This window comes from Schistocerca piceifrons, chromosome 9 (assembly GCF_021461385.2).
Source record: "Schistocerca piceifrons isolate TAMUIC-IGC-003096 chromosome 9, iqSchPice1.1, whole genome shotgun sequence".
NCBI classification, from domain to species: domain Eukaryota; kingdom Metazoa; phylum Arthropoda; class Insecta; order Orthoptera; family Acrididae; genus Schistocerca; species Schistocerca piceifrons.
Window position 1 is genome coordinate 128,384,832 of NC_060146.1, and position 27,761 is coordinate 128,412,592.

At 46.9% G+C, this 27,761-nt stretch overlaps 1 protein-coding gene across 1 annotated transcript in view; it reads right to left on the minus strand.

Annotated features, from left to right (window-relative positions):
• Nucleotides 1-27,761, minus strand: part of LOC124717001 (gephyrin) — a 127,198-nt gene that overhangs the window by 73,019 nt on the left and 26,418 nt on the right. Inside the window, exon 2 of the mRNA XM_047243628.1 lies at nt 14,957-15,090. Coding sequence (XP_047099584.1) covers nt 14,957-15,090 — 134 coding nt within the window. The remainder of the gene's footprint in view (nt 1-14,956; nt 15,091-27,761) is intronic.

Genomic DNA, 27,761 nt, shown 5'->3' on the forward strand with positions numbered 1-27,761 from the left:
TTGTGGTACAATCCTCAATTGCAACTTGATTTTTGAGAAGAGTTTCAAACAATAAGAATCAGTAGCAGAATATTGGTGATTTTTTTTGTAGTACTTAGACACTTATCACTTTTTGAGAAAAGTAGCCAATAGTGAGTGCATTAAGTTTTCTTTTATTAGTAGCAGAATATTGGTGATTTTTTTTGTAGTACTTAGACACTTATCACTTTTTGAGAAAAGTAGCCAATAGTGAGTGCATTAAGTTTTCTTTTATTTACCTATTTAATTTTATATTTTGATTCTACGTATATTGAAACTGAGGGAGCCTTTCAGTTTCCACATTTATTATAGGAAATAATACGAATAAAAAAACAAAACATCGGTTATTTCAGAAACTGTTATTTTGAGTGATTTTAACAGTCAGGTTAAAGTGGCATAAAAAAATTTATATAACTGAAAATTGGTTGTTTCAGCAATAACCACCATCCCTAAGAAGACCTTTCCATTTGAGGCCACTGCTGCAGCATATATACAACATAGTGTAACTCCAATGTGGATATGTAAGCACTGACATTAGTGTGGCATTCATGTCTTTCCAATGTGTGTGCACTATATGTGGAAACGTGAACTATGGTTACATAATAACCAAATGCATCCTAACAGGACCAATGTGCTGGTGTTCTTTTCTTGGCTGCCAAAGGACTAACACCAGCAGACATCCATCGAAGAATGAATAATGTGTGTAGGGCAGCATGCCAGTTGAAAACCACTATTGTGGTCCACGAAAACTGTAACAAGCTGTGTTGCTGTTTCTTGATAACATACATCCCCAAATCGCAAATGTTGTAGGGCAGAAGCTACACCAAATCAAGTGAGACACACTCTAACTTCCACCCTATTGTCCGGATCTCTTCCCATGCTATTATCACATCTTCAGTCCCTTAAAAAATGGCTCAAAGGGCCGACAATTCCTGTTTGACAAGGATGCACAGCAGGTAGTTATGGACTTCTTCACGCAGCAGGACTCAGTGTTTTACCAAAGGGATATCTCGAACCTGGTGTGTCAGTGGGATGATTTCCTCACACCAATTTTATCTTGTTGGCTTATTGATTCTGGAATGTATGGCCTTCAAATGGAAACTTTTTGATTGCCCCATACACCAGAGGAAAGTGGAAGCACCTCATTAACAGTATTTGGAGAACTGGAATTGTATGATCATGATGATGCCATGTACAGCCACATACAGACAGTACATCTACCCTTGCCCAATGCATAAATATAATTACTACTACTACTACTACTACTACTACTACTACGTGATCAGGCCCAGTGGACCGCACGCATCTACAAGTTTCCTCCACTGTATTCTGTCCATTGCTGCTATCCACCATTCGTCCACATCTATTGACACGTGGTTTAAATCTTCATGGAGTCCATCCCTCCAAAGCTTCTTGGGTCTCCCTGGCGGTCACTTTCCTGTAGGGGTGAAATCCAGGAGCTTCCGAGGCTATCTGTGATCCTCCATCCGGCCTACATGGCCGGCCCACTGCATTCGTTTAGCTTTGACAGTTCCTGCTATGTTGGGCTGCTGGTATAGTTCCTAAAGCTCTTGGTTGTATCTGATCCTCCATTCCCCTCTATCTGCATCCAGAACCGGACCGAAGGTCTTCTGAAATCCCCAGGGGACTTCAGCTAGAAGTACGCGGGTGGCGACCGCGGGGACCCGAGCCGAGTCTGACATTGCCTCCACTTACTTGTGTCAGACTCCTCCTTTCTCCTTCCCTGTCAGCCTCCCTTGGCCAACTCTTGCTTTTTCGACCCCAATGGTATTAGGTTTCGAGGCCCGAGGGCGTCTTTCCAATTTTCTTATTCCTACTTATAACCCAACTCCTGGGGGGAGCCCACCCCTTTAGAAAAGCCAACAGTCCTGTAAGCTGTGAGAGTAACACCGCAGGTTGGACGGGAGGCCAGCACCCTCTCTCCATAAAAAAATTAAACATGCTTTCAAGACTACAAGCATGAATACAATAGGACAGATAATTGGGAAGGTTGTTATAAAGTACACCCAGCCATGCACTCTATAGTGGCTACCATGGTACCTGAGTAAGAATAAATAGCATGTGCAAGAACAGCTGTCAATGTGCCACTATTCAAACCCAAATACAAGAGCAGTTCAAAAAGTGTCTAAACTTATTTTTTCAAAAAATGAAAAATCCAGGATGGAATGTAACAATATTATGTGCTACTCAACAATCAGCAGAGACGCTGAGTCGCACAGAGGCACAGCAAAATGACTGTCACGAATAAAGCTTTCGGCCAGCGAGCCCTTCGTCAAAGACACACACACTCATGCAAATGCAACTCACACACATGACTGCAGTCTCAGGCAACAGAAACCACACTGTGAGCAGCAGCACCAGTGCGTGATGGGAGTGGCGACTGGGTGGGAGTAAAGAGAATGCTGGGGTGGAGAGGGGGAGGGATAGTAGGGTAGGTGTGGCAGACAGTGAAGTGCTGCTGGTTAGACAGAGGGCAGGGGAGACGAGGGGAGGGGAGGGCAGAGGTGGGAAGGGGAAGGGGGTAGCAGAAAAGGAGAGAAGTAAAAGGACTGGGTGCGATGGTGTAATGAGGGCTGCATAGTGCTGGAATGGGAACAGGGAAGGTACTGAATGGGTGAGGACGGTGACTAACAAAGGTTGAGACCAGGAGGGTCTTGCAGACCTGTCCCATACATCCTCCCACTACCACCTAATCCAGTCTGGTCACAAACATCACCTATCCCATCAAAGGCAGGGCTACCTGTGAAACCAGTCATGCGACCTTCAAGCTAAACCAATACTGAGATACAGGCATGCGCACTCTCATGTTTGTAGGCAGATGTAGTGTGCATGCCAGATTTTTTTCACGGCTGGAGACACAACTAGTTGCTGGCTAGCCATTGATGAGCGAAAACGTGTAACTGGTAGTCGTCAGTTTATTAGTTGTGGGCAAAATGACAGAAAAAGTGGAACAATCTTACTGCAAAAAAATTTGCTTTAAGCTCGGTGTTTCTCAGTTGAAACAATCCACAAGATTCGACAGTTGTTTGGAGATGAAGCAATAGGTACCACACAGATAAAGCAGTGGTACAACTGCTTCAAAGATGGCCACACATCAGTGAAGAGTAATAACATCCAGGTAGGCCCCTGAACATCCACAAATGGGGTTGTTATTGATCATGCCAGGAGCCTGGTGATGCAAGATAGATGAATGACAATCGGAGACCTTGCAGATGAGGTTAAAATTAGTACTGAATCCATTCATTCCACTTTAATAGAACATCTGACCCTCACTATGATCTCAGTAAAATTTGTGCCAAAGTTGCTAACAAGTGAGCAGAAGCAACTTTGGGGATCACACAGGACATACTGGATACTGTGAACAGTAATCCCAACTTTCTAGACACAGTTATTGTAGTAACACTGTTCACGTTTACGTCGCACTTCACTTAGCATAGACCGGGACTGTGTCCTAGGCCTGCCTGATGTTAACTGACTGGGCACGGCCTGTACTGCCGGAGTTGTTGTTGTTGTTGTTGTTGTTGTTGTTGTTGTTGTTGTTGTTGTTGTTGTTGTCATGCCGGCAGAGGTTGCGTCCGAATTCTCGCGTGCCCTCTGGTGGACGGGACTCTACTTGCGGCAACTACCGTCCGTGACGCACCGTGCCAATGTGCGCCTCCCGCGATCTTTCTGGTGGCTACTACACTCCTCCTCCTTTGGGGGTTGAAGCCACTGTGATCCACTGCGTCGGAAGGTGGAGCGTCGGGCAGGAGCGATGACCTCCACATCCATTGGATGGCCGGAGTCGAGGGGATCTGCCAACCCTCGAGCCGGAACCTTCGAATACGGCTGGAAGTGACCCACACGAAGAGGCCCCCGTCGTCCCACCACCGGAGCCCGGGACAGAACGGGCGACAAGCTGTCGAACCCCGGATCCTGTTCCACCCCGGGAGGGGCAAGACCCAGTGGCGGGGACGAAGGGGAAGGGACGACCACAGGTGAACCAACCTCCTGAGAAACCGGGCCTGCTAGGGGGGCTGGCTCTCGCTGGGGCATCTCGAACGATGGCGATGCCAGTGCTGGAGCTACTGGAGGCTGCCAAGGCTGAGAACCATCGCAGTGTGGCAGAGGCATAGCGGGGAGAGGAGGCAACGCCCCCTGTGAAACCAACACAGGTGCCGGCAATGGGGAAGCTGGTGTCCGAGAGGGCGGAGGGTGGGTGCCCGAATGTGGACGTAGCTGATTTTGGTGACGACGTACCACCCGGTCCCCCGCCTGCAAGGTATAGAGCCGGCAGCCATTTCGGCGCAGGACCACCGCTGGTATCCAACATGGATTGCGACCAAACCCACGGCCCCAGACCGACATACCCAGTGGAAAGCCAGGTACTCCGTTTTGTGAAGACTGGTGAGGACCAGGCTGGAGGAGGTGCAGCAGAGTCCTAGGTTGACGCCCATGGAGGAGCTCTGCGGGGCTGCGTTCTCCCATTGGTGTGGTCCAGTATGCCGTCAAGGAAAACGTCAATGCTTCCTCCGCAGGAAATTCGTGCACATACTTTTTCATCTGCATCTTAAATGTGCGCACCATGCGCTCGGCTTCCCCATTTGATTGTGGATGGAAGGGGGGGAGAGCAAACGTGCCGAATACCGAAGCGCCTACAAAAATCCTGGAAGGTCTGCGAAATAAACTGCGGTCCATTGTCCGAAACCAGGGTGATTGGCAGACCTTCCACAGAAAAGATTTTTGCTAGTGCCTGGATGGCAACTTCTGAAGTGGTTGAGGAGCAGCAAACCACATATGGGAATCGCAAATAAGCATCAATGACAATGAGCCAAAAACCGTTGAGAAACGGGCCCGCAAAATCGATGTGAACATGTTCCCATGCTTGAGTTGCCGGCGGCCATGAAGAGAACACTGCCCTGGGAGATGCTTGTTGGCTCGCACACTGGGAACAGGCGGCCACCAAGTGCTCAATTTCTCTGTCAATACCGGGCCAGTACACATGTCTGCGAGCCAAGGTTTTAGTACGGGAAACACCCCAGTGCCCCGCATGTAATAACGTGTGGACCTCCCGTCGTAAACTTGCAGGAACAACCACGCGAGGAGCTGTATCATTGGTAGCCAGAAGGAGAACGCCTTCTAAGACCGAGAGGCAGTCCCGTAGAAGAAAATAATTACGAAGAGGGTCCGAGGCCCGGCCCGGAGGGCGGGATGACCACCCCTGCTGAATGAGGCGAACTACTTGCCGGAGAACCGGGTCAGCTGCCGTTTCCCTGGCGTCTCGAGAACTAGTGATCGGGAAGCCATCAACCGCTTGGCGGGACGCCACATCCAAATGAAAACACATAATCTCCTCTCGATCGAACGTGGGATCCGGGCCCACCAGAAGACGGGAAAGAGCGTCAGCGTTGGCATGCTGTCCTGTAGGGCGAAAAAGAATGTCATAATGGTACTTAGAGAGGAACAAGGCCCAGCGCTGTAGTCTGTGGGCCGCCCTATCCGGAATCTGAGAGGCGATGCCAAATAACGATATTAACGGCTTATGGTCAGTGATTAACTGAAACTTCGTGCCATACAAGAAAGGGTGAAACTTGGTAACAGCGTAGACAATGGCCAAAGCCTCTTTTTCCACCTGGGAGTAATGGGCCTGCGCGGGACTAAGCGTTTTAGATGCAAACGCCAGTGGTTGCTCGGAACCATCTGCGTTGCGATGGGCCAGGACTGCCCCCACCCCATACTGCGAAGCATCTGTAGCCAGGACCAACGGCTTATGGGGATCAAAAGTAGCCAAACAAGGGGCTGACGTGAGGAGGCCCTTCAACGAGGTGAACGCTCGCTCGCATGCAGGTGACCAATCAAAAGGAACACCCTTGTGCAGAAGGCAGTACAGGGTGTGGGCTATAGTGGAAGCCCTGGGAATGAACCGGTGGTAATAGGCTATCTTGCCTAAAAAAGCTTGTAACTCTTTCAGCGAAGCGGGCCGAGGAAGGTTGACGATACCTTGGACCAAACTTCCTAGTGGCTGGATACCGTGCCGAGAGATGGTGTAGCCCACATACTCAATGGATGGTTGAAAGAAGGTTGACTTATGCAGGTTGCAACGCAAGCCCACAGACCTGAATTTGAGAAAGAGAGTGCAAAGGTTGTGCAAGTGTTCCTTCGTGCTGCGGCCTGTGACAATTATGTCATCCAGGTAATTAATACAATGAGGAATTGTCGACGTGACATGCTCAAGATAACGCTGGAATATCGCCGGGGCACTGGATATTCCAAAGGCCAACCGCTGGTATTGGTAAAGGCCAAACGGGGTGTTGACGACCGCCAACCGTTTGGAGTCCTCATCAAGTGGTATCTGATGATAAGCCTCAGAGAGATCGATTTTCGTCCACGGAGGAGAACAATTCATCAGCACGAGGCAAAGGATAGGTGTCCACCACCAATTGGGAATTAATGGTGGCCTTGAAATCGCCACAAAGACGTAATTTTCCCGAGGGCTTCCTTACAATAACTAGGGGCGAAGCCCACTCACTGGAAGAAATGGGAAGAACGACCCCTAGGGCTGTCAGCCGGTCTAGCTCTTCCTTTACCTGAGGGCGGAGAGCCAAGGAGATCTGCCTCGCGCGTAGAAAAAGCGGGCGAGCCGACGCCTTCAACGTAAAGTGAGCTTCAAACCCTGAAACACGCCCCAGGCCCTCCTCAAAAATATCTGGAAAGTCGGAGATCAAAGATTGATAGGGAATGTCTTCGGAGACCAACTGTATGGTGTCAGCGATAAAAAAACCGAAAGCTTGAAAGGCATCCAGGCCAAAAAGGTTAGCTGAGCTCGCATCACTGACAACAATAAAAGTAATAGGCCGAGTGACTGATTTGTAAGTCACGTCGGTAGTGAATTGACCCAGTAGGGGAATGAACTGTTTACCATAACTGCGTAGACACCAGTGAACTGGCGCCAACAGGGGCGATCCAAGGTCGGAATAAGTTTGTGCATTCAACAACGAAACTGCCGTGCCCGTATCGACTTGCAGTTGTAACCGGCGCGACCGAACCGACACCTCGATAAAGAGTTTGCGTGCCGATGCGTCGAGAGCCTGGCCCGATGAAACTTCCTGAATGTCAACGTCCATGTCCTCTGTACCTGCTTCCTTCAATTCTTTTGAGGCTGAGTGGCAAACTTTAGCAATGTGACCTTTTCTATTACATTTGCGACAAACGGCCCAATACTGGGGGCACTCTGACCGATCATGATGTATATAGCACGATGCACAGGACGGCAACAGGGGCTGGCGGCCGGAATTCCGTTTACGCGCCGCGCGGGAGCGGCTGTAACGGCCGGATTGTACCGCTCGCACGTCGTCCACCCCTGACACAGTGGACGCGGCCGCGCCGCCCTGAACCTCCGCGACGTCGCACCACGCTTCCAGCTGTTGACCTGCTGCATGAGAGACTTCATACAATTGAGCAATGGACAGGACTTCCTCGAGGGAAGGGTTTTCTAACTGCAGGGCCCGTTGCCGGACCTCCCTATCAGGGGCCGAACGAACAATGACGTCGCGTACCATAACGTGGGTGTACGACTCTCGTGACTGCTCCGTGACAAAATGACACTTGCGACTAAGACCGTGCAGGGTAACGGCCCACGCCCGGTAAGACTGATGGGGCTGTTTCTTGCATTGATAGAACTCGACCCTAGCCACCACAACATGCATGCGGTGGCGATAATATGAAGACAGCAATGAACACAATGCGTCAAAAGACAAGGACGAGGGTTCCTGCAACGGCGCTAGCTGCAGCAAAACTTGATACAGCGAGGGAGGTATACAAGGCAAGAAGAGAGCACAACATACCTCCGCATCGGCAACATGAAACGCCTGGAAATGCTGCCGAAGGCGATGTTCATATGCGTCCCAATCCTCCGCCATCTCGTCATACGGGGGAAAGGGAGGAGGGAATGGCGCCGGAGCAGACGGCATGGAGAGCAACGCCGGAAGCACTTGTTTCATGGTGGCCATGAGTTCCGTCCGCTGCGCAACCAAAACTCGTACCAAATCCTCCATGCCGTGGAGAAGCTGCGAAACCGGAACAACGACGCAACACGCGAAAGAACGACCCTACTCGTCGCCAATTGTGTAGTAACACTGTTCACGTTTACATCGCACTTCACTTAGCGTAGACCGGGACTGTGTCCTAGGCCTGCCTGATGTTAACTGACTGGGCACGGCCCGTGTTGCCGGAGTTTTTGTTGTTGTTGTTGTTGTTGTTGTTGTTGTCATGCCGGCAGAGGTTGCGTCCGAATTCTCGCGTGCCCTCTGGTGGACGGGACTCTACTTGCGGCAACTACCGTCCGTGACGCACCTTGCCAATGTGCGCCTCCCGCGATCTTTCTGGTGGCTACTACAGTTATCATGGCAGATGAGTCTTGATTTTATGTGTACAACCCAGAAACAAAGTTCCAGTCATCACAATGGAAACATCCACCATCCACAAAATCCAAAAAAGCAAGGCAGGTCCGCAGCAATGTGAAAGTCATACTGACTGTCTTTTTTGAATCACGAGTGTACCCCAAAAGGTACTGATGCCAACAAGGAGTACTATCAAGAGGTTCTGCATCACTTTCATGAAGCAGCCAGATGCAAATGGCCAGACTCATGGGCAGCAGACAGTTGGCACCTTCACCACGATAATGCATCCATTCATCTTGTAGCGACGCTGCAGCGCGCTAATTCAAGCTCGCCCGTGTGTGTGTGTGCTGTGCGCGTGTGTCAGTGCAGTGGTGTGCGGTCGCAATTACTTTACGCGACGTTGGTGTAGTTCCGCGCCCAGCCTCTAGAGGCGCTGTGTTTTCTATCTTTTATATACGTTCGGTTTATTGTTATTATTCCTTGTTTTTTTGAGTGATGAGTAGTTCCTTGCCTCCTGACTTGTGTGGACGAGTACTGTTTCCTCTCCTAATTACGGAAGTTTTCCGAGGATTAAGGATACTCTGTATAGGCCGGAAGCAAATTTTATAGCTCCGATCTGTCCATTCATGCCGGGCGTCGCAAGATACGCGCTCGCAATAAAGTTATTGTTACTCAACTGAAGGTCTTCATTTTCCCGAATCACGTTAAGCAAAGGTCGGACAGCCACCAGTTTAGCTGTACCCGACAAGTGGTGACCCCGACGTGATCCAAGCAGAGACCGACGTGATTAAGAAGAAGCAGCCGTGAGCTACGTAAGTAACGAACACATAATGACCGAACAGCAGGCCGTCTCCAGGATTGCAGTCCGTTTGCCGCCGTTCTGGCCCGACAACCCGGTACTCTGGTTCGCGCAGGCAGAGGCAAGTTTTAGCTGCGCTGGAATAACGGTCGAAGCAACTAAATTTGCGCTGATTGTGAGCCAACTCGACCAACGTTATGCAGCCGAGGTGCAGGACATAATCACAGCACCGCCCGAGGCTGGAGCTTATGCCAGGCTAAAATCAGAGATGATTCGACGGGTGGCCGCGTCACAAGAGGACCGGATACGTCAGGTTCTGACACAGGAAGAAATTGGCGACAGGAAGCCTTCTCAATACCTGCGACATCTACGCAGCAAAGTTGACACCGTTACTGTGCCAGACAGTCTGCTCAGAACACTGTGGAGCAGTAGGTTGCCGCCGCAAATAAAAGCCATAATCGCCTCACAAACGGACATGCCGCTGGATGACGTGGCGCAGCTAGCAGACCGGATTCAGGACGCGATCACACCGGCTCCGGTCAGCGCAGTCGCGGCGTTGGACAACAGTGCAAACAGTACCGCGTCTGTAGCACGAGCCGACCATGATTCTCTCGCTGCCAAGGTTGAGCTTTTGTGCGCCCAGGTCAGTGCGCTGCTGGCACGTGACGACGACAATAATAGAAGAAGCCGATACAGACGGCGGCGTTCGAGAAGCAGATCTTCCGGCGGTACTACCACTCCGCAAGGCGAGGTACCGTTGTGCTGGTACCACCGACGATTCGGCGATCAGGCAAGGAAGTGCACATCGCCATGCTCGCACCCAAACGCCACCGGCGGTCGACAATAGGCGCAACCGGCTGCCAGTTATCCTCCAAGCGCCTGTTCGTTACCGATAGGAGTTCCGGCGTTAAGTTTTTAATAGACACGGGGTCGGACCTGAGTATCATACCACGAACAGCCATACATCGTTGCCGGCCGCCAACTGCCTTCCGTCTGACGGCTGCCAACAATTCTTCCATCGCAACATATGGCACACAGAGGATGGAGCTTAATCTCGGCCTACGTCGCGCGTACGGGTGGAATTTTACAGTGGCTGACGTCACGGAGGCGATCGTCGGGGCTGATCTTCTCGCACACTACCACCTGCTGCCGGACGTCGCGAACGCACGCTTGGTAGACAGCGTCACTGGCTTAGCAGTCACGGGTTTCCGTCGCGACACCGCAACGCACAGTGCCAAGTTGGTCCATGCTACGGAGGGTGAGTACACTGAATTACTGCTTAACTATCCGAACTTGACCAGGCCGCCCGGCGCTCCCAGGTTCATACCACATGACACGGTGCATCACATTCAAACGACGGATGGTCCCCCAGTAGCATGCCGACCTAGGCGTCTCGCTCCGGACCGATTGAAGATAGCGAAGGCAGAATTTGACGCCATGATTCGCGAGGGCATAATGCGGCCATCTAAGAGCCCGTGGTCCTCCGCATTACATCTTGTTCCGAAGAAGGGTGGAGCTTGGCGCCCATGCGGTGACTACCGTGCGCTTAACGCGCGAACAGTGCCGGACAGATATCCCGTTCCGTTACTGAGGGATTATAATCACGCTTTACATGGTGCCACGGTGTTCACAGTTCTGGACTGCGCTAAAGCGTATACACAGATTCCGGTGGCCAATGACGACATTCCAAAGACTGCAATAATAACGCCTTTCGGTTTATTTGAAAGCAAATTTATGACTTTCGGTTTACGCAATGCCGCTCAGACCTGGCAAAGGTTTATAGACTCGGTTCTCCAGGGGCTGCCGTTCTGTTTCGCCTACCTGGACGATGTGTTAGTGTTCTCTGCTGACCACGATCGACACCGACAACATCTGCGAGAGATTTTCGAGCGGTTGGAGCGTTACGGTGTCGTCTTGAACGTGGACAAGTGTGTTTTTGGGCAGTCAGAGGTGACATTTCTTGGCCATAAGATTTCTGCTGAAGGCTCTCTTCCTCTGTCCGAGAAGGTGGACGCTATCTTGCAGCTACCCCGACCAACTACGATCAAAGAATTACGTCGTTTTTTGGGGATGCTCAATTTTTATCGACGACACCTTCCTCACGCTGCGGAGCTGCAGGAACCTTTGACGGCGGCATTATCGGGCCCTAAAGTAAATAGCAAGTCTCTGATACAGTGGACAGAGGACATGTGTTCTGCGTTCGAGGCAACAAAGAGGAGCATGGCCGACGCGGCGCTTCTCGCACACCCACGGCTCGACGCGCCGTTAGCAATTGTCGTAGACGCGAGCCAGACGGCGATCGGAGCCGCGTTACAACAATGGTCCGACAACGCATGGCAGCCACTGGCGTATTATTCCCACAAGCTTTCGCCTGCACAGAGAAAATGGAGCACATATGACCGTGAGCTCCTGGCAGTATACCAGGCAGTGAAATATTTTCGCCCCCAAGTGGAAGCGCGAACTTTCACGATATATACAGACCACAAGCCACTCACGTTCGCCTTCCGTCGGAATAGTGTCAACTGCTCTCCCCGTCAATTTCATCACCTTGAGTTCGTGGCCCAGTTTACTACCGACATTAGACATATTTCTGGGATCGACAACATTGTTGCGGATTGCCTTTCACGGATCAGCAGTGTTTCCAGTACCATAGACTTTCCTGCACTGGCACAGGCACAGAGAGACGACGAAGAACTCCTTGCCTATGTCAAAGACACGGCTTCCGCATTGCAACTGAAACTCGTTGATGTTCCGGGGGAAGATACACAGCTATACTGCGACGTTTCTCGCGGCCGACCTCGCCCCTTTCTGACGCCGGCTTTTAGAAGACAAGCCTTTGATATAGTACATGGATTGTGCCATCCCGGGGTACGCCCGACATTCCGCCTAGTATCGCAACGTTTCGTGTGGCCGGGCATGCAAAAAGACTGCCGCGAGTGGGTCCAATCTTGTCTTCAGTGCCAACGCTGCAAGATTAACCGCCGTGTACACGCACCGATCGGCGATTTTCCGGATACCACCGCCCGCTTTGCCCACGTTCATTTAGATGTAGTCGGACCACTTCCACCTTCGAACGGGCAAAGATATCTGTTTACAATGATCGACCGTTTTACACGTTGGCCGGAGGCAGTGCCGGTGGATAATATCACAGCAGACACATTAGCTTCCGCTTTTGCAATGACTTGGTTGGCAAGATTTGGATGCCCACTACATATTACCACTGACCGCGGACGGCAATTTGAATCAGACCTGTTCTCACAGCTGGCCAAGTTTTGTGGTTACACCCACCATAAGACCACAAGTTATCACCCAGCAAGCAACGGAATGATCGAACGCTGGCACCGTTGTTTGAAGGCCGCGCTGATGTGCCACGAATAAACCTGGACAACCGCACTACCAGTGGTCTTGTTAGGCTTACGGACGACTTTCAAACCAGACCTGGGGTCGTCAGCGGCAGAACTGGTTTATGGAGAAACACTGCGCCTTCCTGGTGACTTTGTAGACGCTGATGCCACAGAGACAGTGTCTACTGGCCAGCCGGATTTCTTGCGACGATTGAGGGACCATGTATCAAAGATTCGCCCTCCGAAAGCCACACGTCATGGCAAGCCGCCCACTTTCGTGCACCAGGACCTGGAACAATGTCGTCACGTCATGCTCCGCACTGAGGGCGTTAAACCGCCTCTTCAAGCTCCTTATTCTGGTCCATATGAAGTGCTACGGCGCGGTGCCCACACCATGGATATCCTAGTGAACGGCAAAACTACGAATGTCGCGTTGAATCGGGTTAAACCTGCGTATGTTTTTCCTGACACCCCACTAGCGGCACCTCGTCGCAGGCATTCACCTACCGCTGTTCCAGACACTGACGCCACATCTCCGGCGCCGGCTCTTCAACATCCGCCGCCCAACGCAGCACAACATCCACCTCCTGACGTTGTTCCTCCTCCTCCGACGAGGACGACCCGTTCTGGACGTCGGGTGCACTTTCCGGCGCGGTATCTCGACGCCGACGCTCCGCTTCCGCCCGGGGGGCTGATGTAGCGACGCTGCAGCGCGCTAATTCAAGCTCGCCCGTGTGTGTGTGTGCTGTGCGCGTGTGTCAGTGCAGTGGTGTGCGGTCGCAATTACTTTACGCGACGTTGGTGTAGTTCCGCGCCCAGCCTCTAGAGGCGCTGTGTTTTCTATCTTTTATATACGTTCGGTTTATTGTTATTATTCCTTGTTTTTTTGAGTGATGAGTAGTTCCTTGCCTCCTGACTTGTGTGGACGAGTACTGTTTCCTCTCCTAATTACGGAAGTTTTCCGAGGATTAAGGATACTCTGTATAGGCCGGAAGCAAATTTTATAGCTCCGATCTGTCCATTCATGCCGGGCGTCGCAAGATACGCGCTCGCAATAAAGTTATTGTTACTCAACTGAAGGTCTTCATTTTCCCGAATCACGTTAAGCAAAGGTCGGACAGCCACCAGTTTAGCTGTACCCGACAATCTTTCTCAATAAATTTATAGCTTTTTGGTCAAACACAACATGGCTGTTGTTTATCAGCCTCTCTGTTCCCCTGACCTAGCACAGAGTGACTTCTAGCTTTCCCCTAAACTGAAAGAGACTCTGAAAGGCACCAGAATTCACACCGAGGAAGACATTATGCAGAAATCGAAAGAACCGCTGCACGTCACAACGAAAAAGGCGTAGCTGTGATGCTTCCAACTGTGGTAGCAGTGTTGGGAGAGGTGTGTAGAAGCTTAAAGGGACTACTTTCAAGGTGACTAGTGTCAAACCATTGTAACTGAATAAAGGCCGATTTTATAAATAAAAGTCTGATACTTTGTGAGTACCCCTCTTATATGTAACTGTATTGTCACAGTAACGATGTGATGTAAGAAAACGGTTTAAATGGCTCTGAGCACTATGGGACTTAACATCTGCGGTCATCAGTCCCGTAGAACTTAGAACTACTTAAACATAACTAACCTAAGGACATCACACACATCCATGCCCGAGGCAGGATTCAAACCTGCGACCATAGCAGCAGCGCGGTTCTGGACTGAAGCGCCTAGAACCGCTCGGCCACAACGGCCGGCCTGTGATGTACGAGAGTATGTCTTTCGACTCATCAAGTGACACGGTCTGAGAGTTATCTACAATGTTATTACAGCACCTAACAAGATGTCTGACAAACTGTGTGTAGCTCTTCTTCAAATGTTCTCTAATTCTCCTATTAACTCAGCTTGGATCGGGTCTCAAACTGATGAGAAATACTTGAGGAGGAGGATTTTGCAAATGATTTCATGAAAGGAAAATTTACACTTCCAATCAATAATTTCACAAAGTCTCAGCTCGCACTTGTTTTTCTAAAACTAGATTTATGTAGTTGTTCCACCTGAAATGGATTTGGTTTAATATTCTTAGAAACTTGGCAGATACAACTGATTCCAGTACAACCAACCATCTATCTTATGAGGGTGACTGGCAGTCATTGCCCCAAATGTTGATAGTTTTTCTTACACTGAACAACAATTTTCCAGTAATTCAAAATCCTTATATTCAACAGCATTACCCACAAACAGCCTCAGGGAATTGCTAATAGTGCATTCACTCAACTTGGCAACTGTTTTGCTCGGCACCATTGCTCAAATAATAACAACAAATTAAAATCATTTCCATAAAAATGTTGAAATGTACTGGGCCAAAAACTGTGTGTTACATGTACAACCCTATTTGAGAAAATAATACTCACCATTATCCTATCCACTTCATCTGGGACAATGTCTTCTGCAAGAACATTACCATCAAGTAATTCACCGGATACTAATTTTTTCAAGTTGGGTCCACTCTCATCCTTTGCTAAGCCAGCACTGCAGCGGTCACTAACTGTAAACACAAATAAGCTGTAGTTCCCTTTCTTGCTCTGACATAACAGTAGTTCATATTAAGGTCGCAATAAGCCACCACTCAAACCAGCATTTTAACAGATTTTCTGGCCACTGGGGTGGAAAAAAGTCTTATTAAACTCAAATACATGCACAACATGCTCTAACTTTGGACTTGCAAGAAGTGGGACTGGTGCAGGAAAATTGGAAAGGAGGGACACGTAACTCAAAGACCCAGTTGCCTTGTGTATTAATCAGTGGTAGCTTACAGTGCAGTCTTGTATTTGTAAATGTGCTTATCAGATCTATCTGTCAGCAACTTTCACAATTCATAATGTGCTATAAACAGGAAGTAGTACATTTTGTCCCAAAATTAACTTTACAACTCTGATCGTGTGTATTTCAGAAATGGGTATAGGTACAAAGGTGCAGTTTGACACAATATTCACACATATCTAAAGTTTCATTTTTACAGCTTAATTATTGATACACTCCCCTCCCCATAGCAGATGGCACATGTGTGGAATGGTTTATAGTGACCAAGTCAAAGTTTTATAGAATTGATAGCTTTACACACAACTGGTTTGAACCACACTTAACAAACGGAATGTAAAAAGATGTGCTGAACAATTGAAGCAGTGCTGAACAGGTAGAAAATTTAAGTGAGTAGGGAGAAATCACAAAGGTAGTCCGAAAGGATTATGGATCTTCTGTTGTTCCTTATACATGTGAATGACCTTCCCCTTAACATTCAACAAGTAGAATTAGTACGTTTTGCAGATGGTACTAGTGTTTTAATAAGTCCCATTAGAGAGAAAGCAACAGAAGAGATTATTAATGATATTTTTACAGATGATTATTAAGCGGCTATCTGAAAATGGAGTCTCCCTAAGGTTTGAGAAAGCACACTACATACAGTTCTATACAACAAACAGAGTCATACCAACACATGATGTAGCACATGAGCAGCAGTTAGTAAATAGGGAAGAATGCTCCAGTCTTTTTGGGCTCTACATATTGATGAAAACACTAACTGGAAGAAACAATTAAGTTCTGCTACTTTTCCTCTTCATGTAATTGCTGATCTTGGAAATAAATGAATCAACCTCCTGATGTATTTTGTATATTTCCACTCAGTAATGTCTTATAGAAGAAAAGAACTGATTGCCCAAAAGCGAGCACTAAGAGAAATATGTGGTGTTTACCCAAGGTCATCATGTAGAAACCTCTTCAAGGAGTTGAGCATTTTAACTGCACCATCATAACACACATATTCTCCAATGAAATTCACCATACATAATCCATCACAATTTGAGAAGAATAGTGATGTCTATGCATATACTGATATAGGAAAAAATTACCTTTATTACTCATTGTTAAAACTGTCAGTGGTTCAGAAAGGAGTTCAATAAGCAGCAACAATTTTTTTACCATTTGTCCAATACTATAAAATATCTGACAGGTAGCAAAACAAGTTTCAAATCTAACCTAAAATCATTTCTCCTGGACAGCATTTCCTATTCCATGGACGAATTTCTATTTACAAACTGGTAGCCTGTAGAAAAAAAAGAACACAGTCTTCAAGTATAATGGCATGAGTAGGACTAACTCGAAAAACCAGGTCCAGTGGAATTTCTGCACAGATTGCAGAAGCACACCACAATAACATCTGAGCATCAGACAGTGGTACACGAGGTTCAAGGAATCCAGATGTGCCATGAAGGGGATGAGTTCTGGGCATCCGAGCATGAGTGGTGCAGGTGTGGACCAAGTGCAACAGATATTTATTCAAAGCATAAATAAACCAATCCATCAAATGTATAACAGTTGCAGCTACCACCTACCACACTGCACAGTGTGCTGCAAAAGAGACTGGAGATTCACACCTACAAGGTGCAGCCGCTGCATGTGCCTCAGCCTGATGACAGGTCAAAGTGCAAAGCATTTGCAATTTATGTATTTAGTTACATCAATGATGACCCAGACTATCTGCAGAAGGTGATGTTCACGAATGAAGTGTGTCCGGGTATGTAAACTGACAGGATGTGCACAACAGTTTAAAGGTAAACATGCGGTGTGATCTGCTTCATGACTGTGTGGTGGCACTATTTTTCTTCGCAGACGCATAAAGAAACTTGACCGCTTATCTGAACACGGAACAGTTTGTGTTTCCGCATGTCGAAGAACTGCAAACCGACAACGTGCTGCAGTAGGATCGTGACCCTCTTCACTGGACCTCGATTAATATAAGGGCTTTGGCCAACACATTTCCAAGTCACTGAACTGGCATAGGAGGATCCATTTTCTGTCTCCCAAGGTCTCCAGACGAAACCCCATTACACTTTTCTTCTTTGCAGCTTTGTGAAAGATGATGGCTACCAGAACCCAGAAAGATTTCGCATCAGAGCAGCAACTGTACATGTTAGCGAGGATGCGCTAGGCCACATAGGGGAGGAACTAGATATCACTTACACATCTTGTGTGCTACAGATTGAACTCTGTTAAACAGCTACTAAAATGTAAGGCAGGCACGAACATTATACCAAAAATATACCTTTTTAGCTATTTCTATATATGTGATCAAAGTTGCAAATATCATTTTGTAAAATCCTGCATTTATAGATGTAAGAAACAGTCTCCTTGAAAAGTGCCACTGTAATCAAGTAAATGTTAAGCTATTAATAATAGAAAAATATCAGCTATTTAATGGAACTGAGGAAGCAGCATCTTTCTCATTGATTTACTCAAATTTAGATTGTGTGTGAACAGTAATAAGCAATACAATGGTAGTTTATTGTTAATACATCATACAGAAAAAAGTTTTTATGATGTCTTTGTCTCATGTTGATGTATACCTCAACTCAGTCCATATTTCTGTAGTTTACCCTTCCTGATGTAAGCTACAGAACACTGTTAATGAATAAATGACCACACGAGTGGTACCAGAGAGAGTAAGAGGTTAAAGGAAGTACCATGCCCGACCTCCAACATTTCTGACAGTTCCCATCACCTTCATCTCTTGGCTCTGTCTGACTATCCCAATTTAGGTTTCATACATAATTTCAGGCAAATTATTGAATGTTTCCTAAAAAAATAGTACATCCAAATTACATTCCATTCAGAAAAATGAATCAAAATTAAGATCACTTTCTGGAACTGGATGGAAAAGAGTTCGAAAGAGTTAAATTTACAAAACTTAAAGGAATGTATGTTGATGAAGACAAACTGGAAAGACCATGTAACAAAACTCTCGCAGAGACTCAGTTCAGCATGTTTTAATCAGAGAATCGTTTCGAAAGTATGTACCTCAAATTATCACTTTCAGCCTCTTGTAGCTTATGGAAAAGTTTTCTGGGGTAAAACTAATAGCCGATTAAAAGAAATTTTTAAATTACAGGAAAGGACTATTTGAATCTAGTCATGTTGACCTAGCAGGGCTCACTGCGAGCCCCCATTTAAAAAGTTGTGTCTGCTTACTGTACCTTCCCTACACACAAACAAAGGGTGTTATTGAAAAGAGCTAAACTGGGATACCTCCAAACCAATAGTTATTACCATAGTTCTACCACTTCCAACTGAGGGTGCCTCTATGTAGAACAACACATACTCATCATATAATGAACCACTTTGGTTTCATTCCTTACAGTGTTCTGGCAACATACATAAAGAGATCGGAGAAGGAAATGGCTTTTACAGCAGATGGAAAAACATTTCTTGTTGAGAAATGTTTATATCGTGTATGTTAGTTTAAAGAAATACTAGGCCCTTGTTTATTATGAGTGTGAATTTCTAAGAGACCAAACTGCTGAGGTCATCGGTTCCCTTGTTTATTGTTGAGTACTTTTTAATCTGGTATTAGGTTACAATCTTATCTGTGTGTGTGTGTGTGTGTGTGTGTGTGTGTGTGTGTGTGTAACATAATCTGCTTTCGGTTAGGTACACGTGGTTTTCATTCCAGATCATATACTGAGTGAGGTTGCTAAGCCAGTGTTAATGCACTGGACTCGCATTTGGGAGGAACGGGGTTCATACATCATCCTGTCATTCTGGTTGCTTTTTCGTGGTTTTCCCAAGTTGTTAAGGTCAATGCTGGTATAGCTCCTTTTTTATGGCCATAAGGCCTGCCCTATCATCACCTAATCCTCTCCCACATTGTATATGTTTATGTACGTATATACTATTTCTGTGATGTATCTGACATCTCCTGTGTAGTTGTGCTAAATGGTCAAAGGATGAACGAATATATAAATAAAATAAATTCATCAAGGTCAAGCATGACGAACTATCCTAAAGCATATTGCATGTCAATGTGCAAGTGCATGTGCACCTTTAGAACTATTAACAATGTACAAAAAGACAGATCGCTATTTACCGTAAGGAAGACACATTAAATTGCAGGCAGGCACAATCAAAAGACACTTACATAAAGCTTTTGGCCACAGCCTTCATCAGCAAAACACACACACACACACACACACACACACACACACACACACACACACAAAAATAGCAAGCAAGCAAGCACACACTATGCGCATGTGGCCACAAACTCCATCATCTGGAGCCGGAATGCAGCTATCACATGGGATGCAAGCAGCAATCTGGAAGGGGAGGGGGAAGGGGAAGAGGAGGGGGAGGAGAAGGGGTAGGGGAGGGGGAGAGGAGGGGGAGAGACAAGCACTGTCTGCTGTAGTGTGCAGGGACTTGAATGCCAACAGGCACAGTTTCTGAAGGTTGTGGGGCAGGGAGGTGGGGAAAAAAAGGAACAAGAAAGGAGAGGAAAGAGGGGGGGGGGGCATGTGCATTGGAAAGACAGCAGCAAGTAAACAAGGTGGGAGAAGTGAATGGAGAGGAAACAACAGGACAGAGAGAATGGAAACTATTGAGAGGAAGGTGTGGGTACAGTACGTTACCATAAGTTGTGGCCGGGATAATTACGGGAGCAGAGAATGTGCTGTAAGGATAACTCGCATCTGCACAGTTCAGAAAAGCTGGTCATGTGGTGGATGGCCATTCATCCTGGTAGACAGCGGGTTGGTAGTCATACCAATAGAAAAATCTGTGCAGTGATTGTAGCAGAACTGGTAAATGACATGAGTGCTTTCACAGGTAGCCTGGACCCTGATGGGGTAGGATAAACCAGTGACAGAACTGGAATACGAAGTGCTGGGTGAGTGAATTGGGCAGGTCTTGCACCTGGGTCTTCCACAGGGATATGCTCCTTGTGGCAATGGGTTGGGACCGAGAGTGGAATAAGAATGGACCAGGATGTTGTGGAGGATGTGGTTCAGTTGTTACAGTCCAGATGGTACTAGGTGACAAAGGGGACATTCCTTTTTGGCTGGTTCTTGGGGACAGTGGGAGAATTTGGGGTGTGACAGGAAATGGTATGGGAGAGCTGTTTGCATACCACGTCTAGGGGATAGTGCCTGCCTGTGAAGGTCTTAGTGAGATCTTCAGCACAGTGAGCAAGGGAGTTATTGTCACTGCAGACACGCCATCCCCTGGTAGACAGGCTGTATGAGAGGAATTTTTGGGTGTAAAAGAGATGACAACCGTCAAAATGCAGGTACTGTCGGTGGTTGTTGGATTTAATGCAGACAGAGGTGCAGATGGAGCCATCAGAGAGGAGGTCAACATCTGCGAAGGTGGTGGCACACTGAGTTGAGGAGGACCACATGAAGCAAATCAGAGAGGTGTTGGGATTGTGAAGGAAGGAAGATAGGGTGTCTTGGCCCTGAGTCCAGATCATGACAGTATCATCAGTGAATCTGAACCAGACTAGGGGTTTAGTATTTTGTGAGCATAGGAAGGTCTCCTCTAGATGGTCGGCAAAAAAGTTGGCATAGAAGGGTGTCATGCAGGTGCCGATGGCTGTGCACAGATTTGTTTATACACGTTCCATCCAAAGGAGAAGTATTTGTGAGTTAGGATAAAGTTAGCAAGGTGTACGAGGAATGAGGCAGTGGATCTGGAGTCTGAAGGACGTTGGGAAAGGATGCCCCATTGTAGCTGGTTACCTGGTTACTGTGCCCACACTGAAAGAATTTCAGCCCTCATTGATGAACACCTCCAACCAATTGCCCATAATCTAGCCTAGCACATCGAAGACACCAGCCACTTCCTTCACCATCTCTCCACCATCTCTCCACCATCCCCACCCCTTTCCCTCATGGATCCCTACTCATCACTGTTGATGTCACCTCCCTATACACCAACATCCCTCACGCCTATGTAGTCTTACCGAAACTGAACACTACCTTTCCCAATGTCTTTCAGACTCCACTATCTCATTCCTCATACACCTTACTAACTTTATCCTAACCCACAACTACTTCTCCTTTGCACAGAAGGTATATAAACAAATCCAAAGCTGCATGGCACACTCCTATGCCAACCTTTTTATGGGTCATATAGAGGTGGTCTTCCTAGCCTCCCAAAATGCCAAACCTGTAGTCTGGTTCAGGTTCATTCATGATATCGTCATGATCTGGACTCAAGGCCAAGACACCCTTCCTTCACAACCTCAACACCTTCTCTGCCATCCACTTCACTTGGTTGTCCTCTACCCAGCACGTCCCCTTCCTAGATGTTGACCTCCTCCTCTCCGATGGCTCCATCTGCACCTCTGTCCACATTAAACCCACCAACTACTAACAGTACCTGCATTTCAACAGCTGTCATCCCTTTCAACCAAAAAAATTAAAAATTCCCTCCCATACAGCCTAGCCACCCAGGGACAGTATATCTGCAGTTACAAGAACTCCCTTGTTCAGAATTCTGAGAGTCTCACCAAGGCCTTCACTGATGGGCATTATCCCCCACACCCAGTCTGCAAACAGATCTCCCATGCCATTTCCCATCACACCTCCAATCCTCTCACCACCCCAAGAACCAGCCACAAAGGAGTGTTCCCTTCATCACCCAGTACCACCTAGACTGGAACAACTGAACCACATCCTTTTAAAGGGCTTTGATTACCTATAATCATGCCCTGAAATGAGGGACATCCTACCTTAGATACTCCCCATCCCTCCTAAAGTGGTGTTCTGTCACCCACTCAACATCTATAACATTTTGGTCCATCCCTATGTCAAGCCCAATCCCAACCCCTTGCCACAAGGAGCATATCACTGTGGAAGACCCACATCCAAGACCTGACCAATCCACCCACCCAGCACTTCCTATTCCAGTCCTGTCACAGGTTTATCCTAGCCCATCAGAGGCATGGCCACCTGTGAAAGCAGCCATGTCATTTACCAGCTCTGCTGGAATCATTTCATACCTTTTTACATTGGTATGACTACCAACTAGCTGTCCACCACGATGAACAGCCATTGCCAAACTGTGGCCAAGAGCAAAGTAGACCATCCTGTGGCACAACATGCAGTTGAACATAACTTACTTGATTTCAATGGCTGCTTCACTACCTGAGCCATCTGGATCCTTCCCTCCACCACCAACTTTTCTGAACTGCACAGATGAGAGACGTCCTTGCAACACATTCTCTACTCCTTTAATTGTCTCAGGCGCAACCTACAGCAACATACTGTCTCCACACCCTTTGTCCAACAGATTCACTACTTTTGTTTTTCCCTCACCTCCCTGCCCCAAAACATCCTGACGCAGCACCTGTTGTCATTCTAATCCCTGCACACTCCACCAGACAGTGTTCATCTCTCTCCCCACTCATGTACTACTACCCCTTCCCCGCCCCCTCCAGACTGCTGCTTGCATCCCACGTGATAGTTGCATCCTGGCATTAGATGCTGGAGTTGGCAGTCACGTGTGCAAAAGGTGTGCTTGCTTGTGTGCATGACAGGCTGTGGCCGAAAGCTTTATGTAAGCGTCTTTTGATTGTGCCTGTCTGCAACTTAATGTGTCTTCTTTACGGTAAGTAGCAATCTGTCTTTTCCTACATTGTTGATATTCCTTCCTGAAGTTTCCTTTAGAACTATTGATTTTCATTGTGTTGCCATGGCAACTCCTGTCTCAATGCAATATGATCACTGAAAGAAAGAAATAATAAAAGAATGAATGAATGAGCAGGTGTGTGGCATTTAACCTGAGGTCCGAGTTATGTGCCCCTCCCTTCCAACCTTCACAAACCAATCTCCCTTTTCTCCCTGACAAAGGAAATTTCGAAATCTCTGAAAACCTCAGAGAGCTTTTTCTATTTTTAAAAGTTTCTATTGCCAGTACTCAACATTTCGTTTCCAGATAATGGTCAGCCATTTTATGTCTTTGTAATTTAAGAAGATAAAATATCATATATGCACAGAGATTGGAGAGGACAGATGGTAAGGATAATATTTTCAACTAAACGAAAAAAAGGGAGACATACACTACATTAGTCATAAAAATGTTGAGCTAGGTGAGACAGGAATCATCAATCATCATATTTCAGGGGAGGGGGAGCAACAGGGGAGATTTTATGCAATTGTAGATGTTAAAAGCCATATTCATGTACACTGCTGGCCACCGTAAATGCAACACCCTGAAGGAAGCATCCGAATCAAGTGAAATTTACACCATGGGTTTGCAGCGATGAGATATGCAACTGATTAGAATTTCAGCGCAGACGCACATCACGCGCGCCTGTGGCGCCACCTCATAGCGCCATTTAAGGCTTGGCGATTTCGACAAGTGTACGTTCGGCACGTGTGTTTACCTTGTGGTTGTTTCACAAGACGATCAGTTATGCCTTGTAGACAACAGTGAACATCGTTTGATCAAGTATCCGAGTTCGACAGAGGAAGGATAGTGGCTTACCGAGATTGTGGATTATCATACAGAGAAATCGCTAATCGTGTTGGATGAAACCAAACAACTGTAATGCGGATATGTGACCGTTGGATGCAGGAGGATACGACGGACCGACGTGGTCGATCGCATTCACCTCGGTGCACCACTGCACGTGCTGATAGGCAAATTGCGCGCATGGCAGCGACGGATCGCTCAGTGACATCCCGAACCATAGCACAGCACATTGCATCTGTAACGCATCATCCAGTGTCTGCGCGTACCATTCGACGCCGTTTACAGCAGAGTGGTCTGTCCGCAAGATGTCCATTGCTTCGTCTACCATTGACGCAGAACCACAGACGTCTCCGTCGCCAATGGTGTGATGACAGACGGATGTGGATGGCAGAATGGAATGGCGTTGTATTTACTGATGAGGCACGCTTCTGTCTGCAGCACCATGATGGTCGGATTTGAGTGTGGAGACACCGTGGAGAGAGGATGCTGGACAGCTGCATTATGCACCGCCACACTGGTCTTGCACCGGGTATTATGGTATGGGGCGGTATTGGATATTACTCTCGCACGCCTCTAGTACGCATTGCCGGTACTTTAAATAGCCGGCGCTACATATCCGAGGTGCTGGAGCCAGTTGTCCTTCCTTACCTTCAGGGCTCGGCCACAGCCATATTTCAACAGGATAATGCGCGACCACACGCGGCACGCATTGTCCAAAGGTTCTTCGTCAATAAACAGATTGAAGTGCTTCCCCGGCCGGCTCGCTCTCCGGATCTTTCGCCGATAGAAAACATGTGGTCCATGGTTGCTCAACGAGTGACCCAGATTACATCCCCAGCTGCCACACCAGATGATCTTTGGCAACGTGTGGAAGCTGCTTGGGCTGCTGTACCCCAGGAACACATCCAACGTCTCTTTGACTCAATGCCGAGACGTGTGGCAGCGGTGATCTCCAACAATGGCGGCTACTCTGGCTACTGATTCTGGCAGGAACCACATGTCACAAAAGTCTGTAAACGTAATCATTTGATACTTGGTCAACATGTTACCTACAAAATAAATTTTGTTGTGCTACCTCTTGTCTTTCTTGGTGTTGCATTTACGGTGGCCAGCAGTGTATTTATTAGCATGAAATCCTTTAGGATACTGGGTAGAATGGACATCTTTACATGTTGCAAGAAGGGAGTGGCAGCATACAAGTAACTACGGATACAAAGTGACTTGGTCCCAATACATTTCTTGTGAAAAGAAATAATTGTGGACAAGTGGATAATATTATCATTGACAGGTATTGAAATATTATTATTATTGTTGTTGTTGTTGTCACAGCTGTTGGTGGCGGCGGTATGGTCTCCAGCCCAGAGACAAGTTTAAGCACAGCTGCTCACATTAACACACTCTGTGCAGCCCTCTTCATTTCTGTGTAGAAGCTGCATCCTATGGGGGGTGTTCAATAAGTAAAGCAACACATTTTTTTTCTCAGCCCATTTTGGTGGGAGGTGGGGGGGGGGAGTGGAATTTGTTGTGCGACATCGCACAATATTCCCGCTTCAGCTCCTATAGTGTCACGAAGTTTCAATATGTGGCAACAGTATTCCTAGCCTTCAAAATGGTGTCTGCAAAACAAGTGCATTATAAGCAGGGAACTGGCGAGTTTCATTTGCCAGAAAACCAGAGCATCACAGATATTCACAGGTACTTGCAGGACGTCCACAGCAACCTGGCAGTCAATAAAAAACACAGTGAGTCATTGGGCAAGATGTCTGTCATCACAACGAAGTCTCACAGACAGGTCTCGTCTCCTGCGTGCCAGCCGGCCGCACATATCTGTAACTCCTGCAATGTTGGAATGTGCAGACACTCTCACTTGAGGTGATCAGTGCATCACAATCAAATACCTCACAGTACCACTGGATGTCTGTTGGTGGCGCTGACACACTTATCCACCTGGTGCCATACTCAAATGTATGTGCTCGCTGGGTTCCTCTCTGCCTAACGGAAGACCAAAAAGTGCAATGAAGGGCCATCCATGCAGAATTACTTGTATGTTATGAGACTGATAGTGACAATTTTTTGTCAAACATTGTCACAGGTGATGAATCATGGATTCATGACTTTGAACCAGAAACAAATGGTACCGCACCACCTCTCCTCCGAAGCAAAAGTACGAAACCACTTAATGGCAACAGTCTTCTGGGACTCCGAAGGGATTATTCTGTTTGATGTCCTCCCTCATAGTGCAACAATTAGCTCTTAAATGTATTATGCTACCCTCAGGTAACTGAAGAAATGATTTCAGCATGTTCATGCCACAAAAATGCAAATCGACTTCTGCTTCTCCATGACAATGCAAGGCCTCACATAAGTCTGCGCACCCAAGATGAGCTCACAAAACCTCATTTCCTCATCCACCCTACAGTCCGGTTCTCGCACCTACCGATATCCTTCTGTTTGGTCCAATGAATGACGCAGTCGGCAGAAAGCTGTATGTGGATGATGAGAAAGTTATTGATGCAGCAAGACGTTGACCAGTAGAGTGGTACCGTGTGAACATACCCGCTATCCCAGTAAGGTGGTGTAAGGCCATTGCATTGGAGGTTAAAACCCACCTTGCCGCCACCCCCACCCACCCAAAAAAAAAAAAAGTGTTACAGTAGTTACTGAACACGCTTCATACATCCGGTTCTGCTTCTGCTTACTGTAGTCAAACAGTTGTCTTCCTCTACAATTTTTACCATATATTGTTACCTCCATTGCCAAATTAAGTATTCCTTGACACCTTAGGACATGCCCCACTCAACTATCCATTCCGTAAGTCAAGTTGAGCCATAGATTTTTATTTTCTCCCAAATTTGATTGAGTACCCCCTTCATTAATTCTTTCTGCAGTGTTTAATATTAACATTTCATTTTTTTATGGGGCTATGTCACACAAATTCTAGCAGAAAAGATTTCCTAACATTTAAATTTCAATTCACTGTTACTATATTTCCCTAGAAGTACAAAACATTGATAATGGATTGCACTGGTGAAATATAAGCTTGGATAACAACACCAGACTTGTAGCAGTTAATTTATATCTTTGTAAAGCTTTTGATACTGTTCGTTACAAAATCCTTTTAGGTAAGCTGGAAGCAATGGGAATAAAACGGATAGAAAATATGTGGTTTCAATCATACTTGCAAAACAGGCCACAGGTTATGGAACTCACTTCAGCTCATTATAATCATAGTATCAGATTAGTATCTTGTCAAAGACAGGTGAACTAGCTGTTTCACAGGGACGCATAATAGGCCCCCTCCTGTTCCTTATTATATAAATCACATACAGCCCTCAGAAACTGTTTTTTGCAGATGATACTAGTGTAATAGCAAGTGATGTAAAGGAATCTCTGTCCACAACTGATCAGGTCTTTAAGTCCCTACATTTATTGTTTGCTGTCATCACACTGACCCTTAATGTGATGAAATCAGATTGCATTCAATTTGGAAAGGTGAATTATAACCATAATCTCCAACTGGTACTGGGCAGAAACGAGTTAAAAGAGGCACATTTCACAAAAGTTTTGAGAATATGTGTTGATCAAGACGAACTGGAAAGTCCATGTAAAAAAAAACTGCTGCAGGGACTCAGTTCTACATATTTTGCTCCAAGACCTATTTCTAAAGTTTGCTCCTCAAGATGGTGTTAGAATGGTTTACTTCATTACTTCCAGTTCCTTGTAGCATATTGTATAGCTTTTTGGGGTAAAATTAATAGACAATTAAATGAAATTTTTACATTACATAAAAGGGCTATTTAAAACTTGGTACATAGCTCTGCTGGGGCTCACTGAAATACCCTACTCAAAAAGCAGTGTTTGCTAACTGTACCTTCCCTATGTAGAACCTAGACTTGCAGACTTGCAAACCAA